The 13,735-nt window shown below is 48.0% G+C and overlaps 1 protein-coding gene across 1 annotated transcript in view; it reads right to left on the bottom strand.

Annotated features, from left to right (window-relative positions):
• LOC131198295 (uncharacterized) overlaps positions 1-13,735 on the bottom strand; it is a 39,941-nt gene that overhangs the window by 15,496 nt on the left and 10,710 nt on the right. The window contains exons 7-11 of the mRNA XM_058182782.1: positions 11,649-11,762; positions 5,453-6,341; positions 5,331-5,385; positions 3,216-3,309; positions 1,950-2,839 (exon numbers count right to left, since the gene is read on the bottom strand). Coding sequence (XP_058038765.1) covers positions 1,950-2,839; positions 3,216-3,309; positions 5,331-5,385; positions 5,453-6,341; positions 11,649-11,762 — 2,042 coding nt within the window. The remainder of the gene's footprint in view (positions 1-1,949; positions 2,840-3,215; positions 3,310-5,330; positions 5,386-5,452; positions 6,342-11,648; positions 11,763-13,735) is intronic.

The following is a 13,735-nucleotide window of genomic DNA, read 5'->3' as shown; positions in this document are numbered from 1 at the left end:
AATTGCTGGCAGCAGGTGTTTTGATCTTGTTTCCTTCTTAGCATTTGGATTGTCAGTTTTGAATGGTGGATAAAGTTCATTTTTCACAATGTGCCTTTCGGTGGCTGATTTTAATAAGTGCCAAGTGACCAGAAATTCTCTGGTGTTTGGGGACGTAGCTTAGTCAAAAAGGCTCAAGTTTCCCAGTAGAAACTATGGCGGAGTCTGTCCATATGTCATGCAATTGCTATTATTATACTTACAGGCCACCCGAAAAAATTCATCACCCTCCTCCCTTCTGTCTTTCGGTGGCCCTTTCTCCACCAGAACCAAATACCTGTAACTAACTTGCATCTGAATTACGTATCTTGTGTGACCTTTACTCTCTGGGAGGTAGCCCCACATCTAAGGCTGCCTTCCTAGCTCAACAAGAAATGGTGGACCATTGGTGGTCAAAATGGGTGGCCACAGAGCAGTTGGCTGAACAGGGAAGACAGAGGTTAAAATCCATAGAAGCTCCCTGAAGAAATATGCTCTCTCTCCCCACAGGACTGCAAGAAAAAAAAATCCATAGCAAAAAGGGCCTTGAATGCTACAATGAACTGGTGTCAAAGCATATAAATAAATAAATAAATCCAGCAGGGCTTTACATGGATACAGTATTCCTTCTCCAGCATTTTAAGGTTCTCCCTTCTTTTTGTGAAGGTTTGATTTTCTGATAAAAGTTCAGGGAAAACAGAAAAACCGTATCATTTCCTCGCATGCACGAGCTCATCTTAATTTTTTAATCAAGGGAAAAGAGCACAGAAAGCAGAGACGTTACACAAATTAAAAAGAAAAAAGAAAAAAGAAAAGAATTATTTTCTTTCGGTTAACCACCCAGGTTTTAGCTTTTAGGGAGGTTTCCCCCCCAAGAGTTACAACAGTGCTTATAAAACAGCATACAAATCGAGCATAATGAAAAACAACATAGTCCCAATCATACTTTGGATCCTCGTCTACCTTCTGTGTCTCTCCCCATCCTGACAACCAAGTTCCCACATACGGTCTCAGAGGCGATGCAAGCAGCTGAGACACAACGACATCTTCTTAGGTCTTTTGGGCCTTGGAAAAAAAAGGGAAAAAGGGAAAAAAAGCTGCAGGGAGTTCGGAAAGTCCAGCAGTGATCTGATCAAAATCCTGTCTCGTCCTGTTTACTTGGGAACTGCAGAATAACAGAAAAAGGGTCCATGGAGGTCTTCTACTCCAAACTTCTGTTTGAGCAAGACACCCTAGAACCATTCTGGACAAATGGAGATCCAGTCTCTTCTTGAAAACCTCAAATGGTTGAGCACCCACAAGTTCTGGAGGCAAGTCATCCCACTTCTCAAACTTGGTTTCAGGGAAGACATGCCTAGTTGGGGAAGCCAAAATAGACAAGAGGGGAATTCCTTTCTTGATCTAACACCCATGCCGACGAGCCACCAAGGAAGCCTTCAAGATAAAGCGGCTTCTGCCACATTCGCTTCCAGGTCCGCATCCTTTGGGACCTTCTAAAAAATGAAACGCAGAGTTGGCCACATACTGAATGAAGATGAAGATGATCAGTCAGCATATTTGTCTAAAGGCAAAGGATCTTCCGTGGCTTATCAAAGACTGACTCGGGATCTTCAAGAACTGATCGAAGGCTGATTCAGGACCTTCAAAGGATGATAAACGATTTTTCTTTCCAATTGAGCAGAATCAGCCTGATTCTCCTAGGAACACAATCCACAAAAAAGGAAAGCTACAAACAGGAGTTCAGCTGCATCCCCTGATGACACCCAGCCCAATGAGTTGAACTTCTGCATTTGAATTACGGATGAGCTGAACTAAAACGGCCCCATCAAAGGGGTGAGGTGGGGCGAAGTCCCTGTGGCATCGGTGGGTCAGGAAGTGGGTGTCCCTTTCAGGAGAGCCAAGGGCCGCCCCGCAGTTTCGGAGGCGGGCACCGGAGGCAAGGCGCAGCTGTGCTGCAGAAGGCGCTGCTTGCAGGCGAAAGCCTTGGGGCACAGGCCACACTTGTAGGGCTTCTCTCCTGTGTGGGTGCGGAGGTGCTTCTGCAGGTGGTGCTTCTGCATGAAACTCTTCGGGCAGAGCGGGCACTGGTGGGGCCGCTCCCGTGTGTGGGTGCGCTGGTGTTTGGCCAGGTGATGCCGCCGGACGAAGTGCTTCCCACAATCTGTGCAGTGGAAGGGGCGTTCTCCTGTGTGGGTCCGAAAGTGATTGGTCAGCTTGCTTTTGTCCGTGAAGCTCTTCTCGCATGCTGGGCATTGGTGAGGCCGGGCGCCCGTATGGCTCATCTGGTGACGTAGCAGGTGATCTGAGCGCCCAAAACGCCGGGGACAGTAGGGGCAGCTCAGGGAATCCTTAGGGACGGGCTCGGCAGGTGCTTCCCGGTGGGTGTTCTGATGGAGCAGTAGGTGGCCGTGGAGCCGGAAGCGTTGGTGGCACAGAGGACAAGCCCACAGCTCCTCTCCTGGCAGTCCGGCTGATGGCTGTCCCGTCTCTTGAGGGGGCATCAGAGGGCTCCCGTTCACAAGTGGTGAGGAGAGATTTCGCCTTGAAGGGGTGAGGCTTCTGTAACTTTGCGGGAGCTCTTGGTGGCCAATCTGACACTGCCAGCGGACATTGGCGGCTGCTTCTTCGGCCGGACTGCCCTCGTTGGCACTGAAGTCGGCCGTCTCTCCTGGAGAGTCCCTCGGCCACATACAGGAATCGAAGTCCTCTTCTTTCTTTATAATTCTTTCCACAAATGTCTCTCCCGCCATCATCCAGGTCTCGTGGGCTGCAGAGTCGTCCTCTGGCTCCGTTTTGATTAAGATGCGATTTGTCGTGAGGGCTGCGGGAAATAAGGACAGCATAAACCCAACATTCATCATGGTTTAGTCCCACCACACACATAGGAATGCACAGCACACACCCCAAACCAGTATTTTGCAACTTTGGCAAACTTCAAGATGGGTGGACTTCAACTCACAGAATTTCCCAGTGGACTGGGGAATTCTAGGAGTTGAAGTCCACCCACCTTGAAGTTGCCATGGTTGAGAAATAGTACCCTGAACCTTACCATCTTCTTTAAAAAATGCTTTATTTAACAATTAATGTAAATCAGCATTTCTCAACCTCAACAAATTTCAAATATGTGGACTCCAGCTCCCAGAATTTCCTAGCATGCTAGTTGGGAAATTCTGGGAGTTGAAGTCCACACAACTCACAAGTTCTTGAGAAACCATGCTGGGGATCATCGACAATCCTTTGCTGAGATTTGATGTCAAGGGATTTGACAAAACTCCAAAATTCTGCAGTAAACTTGAAAAGACCAAAGAGAAGAATTGGGGTGAATGAAAAAAACAGACCAACATTTAGAGGATTTTGAGCAAACGATTCTGGGGGTGGCTTTCGCAAAATGGTTCTCTCTCGAATACAAGACATGGATACCATAAGGCTGAATGCAATCACGCCCAGCAAATACAAGTGAAAAAGGCTTCCTAATTTTACAAGGAACTTGGGTCCTGTGCTTGACTTTCATGGATGGTGGCGCATGAGGACAGCTGAAGGAATATTCTTGAGTCTAGGCCGGATCACTTAATGACAACAATAATAATTTATTAAATTTACAGGCTGTCCAACTCTGAGTGAGTTCGGGCAGTTTACAAATTATTACAAAAATACTTTGAACATTTGAAATCAAGGAGCAATACAAAAAGCAAAAGGAAAAAGATGGTGACGGAATAAACCCAGATCAAACGAGGGAGGAAGAGAACTGTAGGATCCTAGGTACTCTCTAAGCTTGGTGGTTTTCTTGCAGACGTTTCAGAATCCAATAAGGTAACATCGTCAATGCCAGAAGACTTATGTTAGAAGGCTTCTAGCACTGATGCTCTTACCTAGTTGGGTCATGAAATGTCTGCAAGAAAACACTCAAACTCAGAGGATCAAGGACCCTAAAGTTGTCATTGCCCTCCTCCTCCTCCCCGCAATACCACCCTTCAAGCACTGTTGTTGTTCCCTATGTAAATCATGAAACGTCTGCAAGAAAACTACCAACTGAGTAGGACACTCAGAGCTTCCATAGTTTCAGAGTTTGATTCAGAGACTGACATCGAAGGACACCAGAGAGTTAAAAGAGCACCAGGTTTGGTGGATACCACATGGGCATTTAAGGTCCTGCTTTGGACTTTTTAAAACTATCTACAAACATTTTAGAGCAAATAAAAAGGTTCATTCCAAACACATACACAGATTTGCAATTATTTCAATGGCTGGAGTCACTCTGCAATTCACAGGTAACTTGCCAGTTTGGATTTAACCAGCAAATCCTGGCAATTCAGAGCTGAAGAAAGAATTTCTGGCTTGTTTAGCAGGTGATGCAACCAGGATACTGGTTCCCTCTGAGAGGAACAAACCAGAGTAACTGGTTTGTACAACCCGCTAAACCTTCCAGACCGAACTATTTCCATGTTTGCCAGGGTGAAAACGTCAGTAGGAAAAATGATGTTTGTTTATGGCTAAGTCATATCATTTAAGCCATCCCCTCCCAAAAGGGCAGTTTTCCTTAAATTCTTTCAATTTGTTTTAAATACATTTATCGGAGATTTTTTTTTTAAGCATTTAAAGAATCAACCACTTCTTAATGTATTTTGGAAAAGGATTTTGGGGCAGTTATAAGATGCTCCTGTTTGAATGGTGCAGTGGCCTAGAGGTGGAGCTCTCGCCCTCACGATCAGGAGACTGTGAGTTCGATCCTAAGTAGAGGCAGATATTTCTCACTCTGGGCACAATGAGAATTTATCTGTTCCGCATTGGGAACAGGAAGGTCATCTGGCCATTAAATACTCTGCTAGCTCCATTCAATTGCCCAGACTTCACCCCACAAGGGATTATGTGGTTCTTAAAAGGAGATGATGATGTTAGATGCCCTGTTCATTTAGGCAGTTTTACACAATCCAAAAATTAACACACGTCCCTCAACTCTGATCCATGGTCGGGGGGAAAACAAGGACTGCACACAAAGCCATTTCTTCACATCTCTAATTTATTTCTCAGTTTCCACAGAACGACAAAGAAAAAAAAAATCCAGAAAATATACGTTTAAAAAAAAAGTATCCTCCTCAGACCCATTTAAATTCACCCAACGGCGAACCAAGAGGTCATCTCTGAACAGTCCCCCATCTCCAGGACTTTGACCTGGAGACCTTGTGGATAGGGGAACAACACAATACCTACAGTATTGTACACTGTAAAGACTGAAATGACAATCCTGGAAGTCCTTGGCTACTACCCCTTTCGTTAGCTTTCGCCATTCGGAAGCATTGTTAGAGACCCCGTACAAAAATGTCCTCACTACAACGGAGTGCTAACGTCTCCGGGAATCTGAACTCCGGGCTAGAGAGGGGGAGTTCACCCAGGACACGTCTTTTTGAGGTAGCCTGGCGTCCTCGCAGGAGCGGACTAAATGAAGATGGCATCCAGCAGGGCTTCCCGGACAGCCGTACCCATCAGCCTGTTCTGCTCACGCAGGTGGATTTTCTGGTGCTGGAGAAGATGTTGCTTCTGGGTGAAGCTTTTATCACACTCATCACAACGGTAGGGCCTCTCTCCAGTGTGGATTCGCTGGTGCCGGACCAGGTCCGAGGGGTGGCTAAAGTTCTTGCCGCAGTAAAGGCAGGCCAGGGAGCTTCCACCGCGCCCGGAGTGCAGCCGCTGGTGCGTGACAAGGCTCTTCTTTTGGGAGAAACTCTCCGGGCACCGGCTGCAGCGGTACGGCCGTTCACGCCCGTGGCTCTTGGGGTGCTGCCGATAGGATGACTTGACATTGAAGGTCTTCACACACTTGGCGCCACCATACGGCTTGTCTGCTCCTGGCCCCCGAGGAAGGGGCTTCAAATTATGGCTTTGCTTGAAGGTCTCTTCGCAGGCCACCGAGGTGTACCCTCCACCCCCAGTGTGGATGTGCTGGTGGAGTGTGAACTGCTGCTTGTAGGTGAAGCTCTTTTCACAGGACGCCGGTGCAGCGGTGTGGCTTTTCTGGTGGCACATGAGGCTCTTGTAAAGGCGGAAACGTTTCCCGCAGTCTGGGCAAGCGAACATTTTGTCCTCTGGGCGGTCACGCGAGTCCATCAGGGCATCAGGACCACCGAAGCCACCTTCTCCAGTCAAGGCCTCTTCTTCCTGTCCAGGATTCTCAGCGTGTCTTCGCTGTTGTACAAAGTACCGGCTGCCGATGGAGGCTGCTTGGGGGTGAGCGTGGAGGAGCGTCTCATCCGTGCACTTGAGCCCCAAGCTTTCGCACAACGCTCGCTGAGCTTGGAGCACCTCGGCTTTGAAGGCCAGCCCGTCATCTGGGGGGATTGAAAGAAAAGGTCATGGGGCATGCTTCTCCCAATGGACACGGATTTATCCACCTAGAGGGCTGCCCTGGTCAATGGGCTAGAAGGACCCTCTTTGTGCACAGCCGGAAGACCCTGTGTTCCAGCCTTGTCGCAGCACACCTGCCTATATGCCACATGAGGTAACCCAGCCTCTTTCCTGCCCTGCGGAAAGTGTAGTTTGCTTTCCTTCTGCAAGAAGGAAATGCCGCCAGATCTGGCTGCACATGATGGGAGGAAGCCAATCAGCCCTTCCTTGCTTGGTTCCTTTCAACAATGGAAGCCAATTCTGGGGGCGCTGATGCACTCAGCTGCTTTGAATTCTCACGTCAAGTGGGGAGTCACTTCAGCCAACCATCCCCGAAGCTCCCTTTTGTGCTGAGACTTTTGCTTTTCAAGAACTGTTGGATATACAGATAGTCCTCAACTCACTACCGTAATGGAGCCTGCATGATGGATGTTAAGTGAAACACTGTGATTGCTTCATTTATGACCCTGCTTTCCATGAAATAACCATGTGGGTTGTTAAGCTGAGCACGTGGTAGGTGCCTTAGGGTACCAGGGGAGGCCCTGGGAGCTATAGCACAGGCCTGATCCAGGCCTACCAAGGCCCTCCGCAGCTGGAGGCACCCGTGCTAAACTTCCCACCCTTCAGGGTCCCTGCAGGGGAATCCCACCCCATGCTACTCCATATCCTACTCTCACCATGTTTCAGCCATTGTCCACTTAACTTTCAATCATCTCCAGAGCTTCGATTCGCAAAGCAAAGCAAATTGATTTATTCCTGGGCTGCAAGGCACATTTTCAGAAACATTTCAGCCGCATTTTTGGAGCACCCACAATACACTTTGCTGCAGTGACCACTTCCTGGATCATGCTACACGGCCCAGCAATGGGGTGGACTATCTTCCATGCCTGACCCGAGCAATGCAGCTCCAGAGCGCGTCAAAAGATAAATGGGGAAGAGGAGGATGTAGGAGTAGGATGGAGGTGGGAAGCAGATCCAAAGCTTGCAGGGACCTTGCGAGGGAGAAGATATGCAGTTGGTCGTAAGAGTGAATGGATACACAGATGCTACGGCGGCCATTAATTCCAGAACTGGGTTGCGTAAGTCGGTTTTGGTAGGTCTGCCATACTTGTGAACCATCACTAAAGTTATCCCAAAAGTGAGACTTAGAATAACTTTATTGTCACTTTAAATGTACACAAATCAGCATACATTAAAATGAAATTTCATCACATACAGATACCAAAGTGTCACCACCTCCAGTATATATTACATAAACATGACAATAAAAAAATATACATATACCCAGATATATTATATGACACATATAAAGTCCACAACTGGATTTCCCTGCTTGCTTTCCTTGAAAACGTTTCGCTTCTCATCCCAAGATCTTCTTCAGTTCACTGAACTTCACTTCATTCTTCAGTTCATCCCTGAAGAAGCTTCTGTGATGAGAAGGGAAAGGTTTTCAAGCGGGGGAAAAAAAACTCCAGGAAGTCAAGTTGCCTTTTGGAAAAAGAACATCTCTGGGATAACCCTAACATGGAGGATTGAGACTCTCCGTAAATGTTGCTAAGGTTGTAAGTCGAGGACTACCTGTAATTCATAAAGGATTCGCTTCATGGCCAGGTGCACCGGGCACATTGTTGGCATCACTGTCCACCTCACCCTGGATCATCGTACCCCAACCGGTCCGGGAACTTGACTGTGTTCCCGGAACAGGGGGCAAGCAAGTAAGCGTGTTTTAGCAAGTCTTGAAAAACGAAAGGGAGAGAAGCAACATGGCCGTCCTTGTCCCCCACCCCAAGGCACCTGCGGGAAAAAGTCCAAAACAGAAATGGGGTTAGCTTTGTCCTTACATGAAGTTCTTTGCTCTCCCGGCACTCCTTGCAGCTCGCCGACCTGCTCCTCCCAGCCTAGGTCTTTGTCCAGGTGGCCTTAACCAGCCTCGCCCAATCTCCGGAGTCTCTACCTCGGGGCCTCCAAGCCTCTTGGCCATCCTCACCTCTGGCCTCTACCACCCTCCGGGGCCACCAACTCCACCCTGGGTACATGCCCGGAGGTCCTGTTCCCAAGACGGACCTGCATTCGTTGTCTCCATCCCAGGGATTGGTTGTCCCTTTCAGATCAGATGGGGTATCTGATCCACAGCATCTGAGCAGCAAAACCACGTCAAAAATAGCTCAGCCCAAGGCTGTGGTCTAGCAAGGAATGGCAGAAACTCAACCCTAAGGCAGAAAGCAAACATGATCCACTCCTGACCATGGACTTGAACCCCAAGAGGCTTCAGTTTGTCCCATGAAATTTAAAGGATTGAACAAAGACAATGGGGGATCCTCAAGGGGGAACGGAGACTCTCCAGCTAGGGTAGAGGGTGGTGAAAAGAGATCCTCCCTCTTAAGATATCCTCCCTTGAAGCATTTCTCTGCCTCTTCCCATGTGAATGCAGTTGGTCTGGCAAGATTCTTGTAAATAGGCAAGCAGCAATCATGAAGCAACTTAGATCGGCTCACAACGTCATTCTGGGTTTTGTGTCCGACGTAAACCCAGATAACAAGATTGCCTTTTGCTAGCTTGTTCCTGGAAATGCAGATCCACTCCTTCTTCCGTCCTCACCTGCTCTGCCCTGCCTAAAAGGAACCCAGCTGGGAAGGGGGTGTTAAATACACTCTGGGCATAGTGTGAAACTAAGTCCACTCCCTTTGCTTCGGACTGCACATCAACACCAAAGCTTCCAAGGTAACTGCAGCATTATTGTGTGCCTTGAGGGATAACGGGCAGCAGTCCCCAACCGTTCTGGCTTGGCGGCCCAGTGGGGAGGTGGGAAGATAGTTCCCTGTGAGTAGCAGGCAGGCACATGTAAGCACATGCAGCTACATTTGGGTGAATGGTGGATGCTCACAGATGCTGCTCAAGCAAAGGGAGTTTCGCATGTGAGCGCTTGGGCGAGGGAAGCTTTGCGTTCTAGAGTAAGTGGCTGCCACTCGTGCAAAAGATATTCACACATGGGCATGCCACCTGTGGGGCCCAGTTCTAAACAGGCCACAGCCCGGTAGTGGACCATGGCCCAGGGGTTAGGGATCCCTTGGTTAGGGAGATGGCCACATCTCTGGACATGTCCCAAAGGTGCTTCATCAAAATATGAGTTATCTTGGGTTTTTTTTTCCCTTGAAAACATTTCGCTTCTCATCTGAGAAGCTTCTTCAATTCTCTGAGAATGAGAAGCAAAACGTTTTCAAGGGGGGGAAAAACTCAAGAAAAGTCCACTTTTGAAAAAGCACATTTGGGACAGCGGTGACCTGGATGGCGGAGAAGCTCCGTAGACACCACTGGACACGGGTTCTAAACATTGTGAAAGGAATCCCAGGAGGGACTGTTGGGAAAAGGAAGCAAGACACAGAACACCCAAAACGTTTTAGTCTGCGCAGGGAATCCTCGACTTACGACTACAATTGGAACCAGAATTTCCGCTGCTAAGCAAGATGATTGTCAATCACGCCTGATTTTTACAACCTTTTGGCCGCAGTTGTAAAGCAAATCACTGCAGCTGTTAATCATGCGGTTATTAAGTGAATCTGGCTTCTCCCATTTGCTGGTCAGAAGCCAGCTGGCAAGGTCCCAAATGGCAATTCCGTGACCCCTGGGATGCTATAACCATCGCGAATACATGCTTGAATATTGATCACGTGACTGAGAGGCTGCTACAATGGTTGTAAATGCAAGGACTGGTCCTTAGTAACTTTTTTCTTTGAACTGTCGCTAAATGGATAGCTGTTAAGTCGAGGACTCCTTCTATCCAGAGGATACTAGTGCATCCTGAACTTCCTCCAAGAATTCACACAAGGGAGAAAGCAACGAACCAGAAACAGAGAGACAGGCAGACGCCAATCGAGGGAATGTAACTGGGCCAAAGGACTGTGACAAGCTTCTTGCTTCCCAAGTCTTTGGGCTACAAGATGGGTTGGGAGACATGGGTCAGGGTGGGGGGAGCTCATTGGGATGGAAAATGGCCTACAAAGCAGCAGAAAGAATGCCTGCCCTCTGCCTAAGCCCCAGAGACCATTCTCCGCAGCAGTCAGACGGACAGACAGGCGGACAACCTGGAAGGAAGAAGTTAATGGTGACCATCTAAGACAGTGGTTCTCAACCTTTATAGTGCTGCGACCCCTTTAATACAATTCCCCACGATGTGGCGACCCCAATCGTAAAATTATTTTCGTTTTGAATTTATCGCGCCTGAAGCCGTATTGGCTAGCGATCTGAATTGCTTGTGATTGCCTTGAGGACAGAGGCATTAAAGCGGAGACTCCTCCCCTATTAAGTTTATCGCGCCTGAAGCCGAATTCGGCTAGCGATTTGAAGAGCCTGCAACTGACTTGTGGAGTCAACCATCGACTCGCAAGTATACTTCCCGTATTTCCAATGGTCTTAGGCGACCCCGGCAAATCGTCATTCGACCCCCACCGGGGTCCCGACCCACAGGTTGAGAACCGCTGATCTAAGAGGAAAGTCTACAGGCTGGTAAGAAGAAAACCACAGAAAGCCTCAAAGTATTGATAATCAACCCAACCACCCCCAGAGAGCACTGTCTTCTCAGGTGGAAGGAGTGAGAAGATGCAACCCCCACCACCACATCAGCAGCAGCTGGAGTGGAATACAGGTAGTCCTCGAATTACGACCACAATGGAGCCTAACATTTCCGCTGCTAAGCGAGACAGTTGCAAAGAGAGTTTTGCCTCATTTTCTGACCTTTCTTGCCACTGCTGTTCAGTGAATCCCTGCAGCTGTCGAGATGGCAAAACCGATGTTAAGTGAATTTGGCTTCTGGCTGGTCAGAAGGTCGCCAAAGAGGGACCACGTGATCCCCCTGGAACACTGCAACCGTCCTAACTGGGAACAGTTTGCCAAGTGTCTGAATTTCAATCCCATTGCCATGGGAATGCTGTGATGGTTGTTAAGAGTGAAAAAACAAGTCCCAAGTCCTTTTTTTCAATGCTGTTGAAACTTTGGTTGCTAAACGAACGATCGTAAACCGAGGACTACCTGTAATTAGGAGCGTGCCGCCCACCTAAAGGAGGTTTTTTTGAATTTAAATGACAGCAAACGGGTCTGTTATAGCAACCCAGGAAACAGCTTGCAGTTTGAGCCCAGCAACAGGAAAATAAACACAGGGACGCAAAATGAAATGCAGGCAGGATTTGAACCATCTTCGGTGTTCTCACATCTCCGGGCCTGAAAAACAATGCGGTTCCATCCAGCAAAATACTCACCCATGCTCGGCGGGACATGCATCTCGCCTTTGTCCGAGAGCTCTGGGGCCTCCACGTTCCGATCCAAATCTCGCTTCCCTTGGGATCTGAAGGATGTCTGAGCGACTTCGTCATCTGTTCAACCAAAGAGAAGGTGACACTCGTGGCTAGTTTGGAACCTTCCTCCTCTTCCTGCCGAGCATCTGTATCCTGCGTGTATCCTGCCAAGTCAGCCCAAGCTCTTCTGAGCTCATTTCCCTTGCTAAGCAAGACAATTTTTCAGGGGAGTTCGGCTCCATTTTATGACCTTTCTTGCCACAGTTGTTAAGCGAATCACTGCAGTTGTTAAATTAGTCACACAGCTTTTAAGTGAATCAGGCTTCCCTGATTCGGAAGGTTGCAAAAGGGGATCACGTGAGCCCAGCAGACACTGCAACTGTTGTAAATGTGAACCAGTTGCTAAGTGTCGGAATTTTGATCATGGAACCACAGGGAGGCTACAATGGTTCCAAGCCTCTGTGCCGCTGTGGCTCAGACTGGTAAGACAGTCTGTTATTAACAGCAGCTGCCTGCAATTACTGCAGGTTCAAACCCCACCAGGCCCAAGGTTAACTCAGCCTTCCATCCTTTATAAGGTAGGTAAATGAGGACCCAGATTGTTGGGGGCAATAAGCTGACTTTGTATATAAATATACAAATAGGATGAAGACTATTGCTAACATAGTGTAAGTCGCCCTGAGTCTTTGGAGAAGGGCGGGATATAAATGCAAATAAAAAATAATAATAATAATAATTTTTAAAAAGCGTGAAAATGGTTGTAAATCTCCTGTTTCAGGGCCCTTGTAACTTTGAACAGTCACTAGATACCATATTTTTCAAACTATAAGAGGCACTTTCCCTGCCCCCGGCCCAAAGTGAAAATGTCTGTGTCTCTTATAGAATGAATATTGCAAAGTCCCACCCACCCACCAGCCCTTCGGCTCCTGCCTCCCAGCAATTTGCCTTCTTGCAGCAAACAGCCTGGTCAGCTTCAGCACAGACTGATTTAGCACAAGCAGCTCATTGATGGTTGGATCCGCCTCCCATAATACCTCCAATCAGCTGTTCCAGGCTGTGGGGATTGCCGCCGCCCCTCGGCGCTGTCACTGCCCATTGCCACTATCACCTATTGCCACCACCACCACCCCATTTTAGGCCTCCACATGCCCCATTTTTGGGCTCCATGTGTCCCATTTTTGGCCCGTTCCAAGCGGCGGGGATCCCCATCACCTGGAACAGCTGATCGGAGGTATTCTGTGTTAATAGTTTGCAGCAATCCAACCAGCACACAAGTAAAGAATCAGGATTCATTTATATAAGAAACTTCTTTATATACAATACCGTATAGCAGAAGCCAGAATCAGAACTCAGAATCCAGAAGTACAGAATCAATAATCACAGAAGCACTCATATGTATACAAATCAGTGAACCTAAGCCACATCCAGTGTCAGTTTTGGAAGACAATTTTCTTTTTGCTTCTTAACTGCAAAATTATTTTAGCTGGGGAAGTTGGGAGGGGTTGTTGTTGGAGCGGTAGGAAGCTAGTCATAAGATTCCGTATTCAAGGACTTTTGCCTGCGTCTAATGGAGACTGCCTGAAGATTGTATCCAGTGGAGTGGGAAGAGTTGATTAGATAATCTGATGAACGTGGGTGTGGGGCAGGGCTGTGAACGGGTCAACTGGGTATGGAAAACCTTGAAGCTTTCCCAGCTGTGTCAACATGACATCTCTAATAAATTGGAACTTTGAGGAACCTCAAGCCTCAGAGCTTTATTTCGTTGGGGGTGTTCCTTGGAACCCTGACACCCAGGCTCTGAGCCATCTGGGTCACCAAAGTGTCCCCATTAGCTGACCTGTTACCATGTCTATTCCAATTCATGAACCCTTATATACTGACATTCCGGGAGGCAGGTCCAACCGCCAATCAGCTGCTCCTGCTAAATCAGACGGTGCTGAAGCTGACCAGGCTGTTGGCTGTTTGCTACAAGAAGTCAAATTGCTGAGAGGCAAAGGCAGATTTTTTTTTTCTTGTTTTCCTCCCCCAAAGCTATATGGTTATAATTCAAG

Source organism: Ahaetulla prasina, chromosome 4 (assembly GCF_028640845.1).
Source record: "Ahaetulla prasina isolate Xishuangbanna chromosome 4, ASM2864084v1, whole genome shotgun sequence".
NCBI classification, from domain to species: Eukaryota; Metazoa; Chordata; class Lepidosauria; order Squamata; family Colubridae; genus Ahaetulla; species Ahaetulla prasina.
This window is presented reverse-complemented; position numbering and strand designations above follow the sequence as displayed.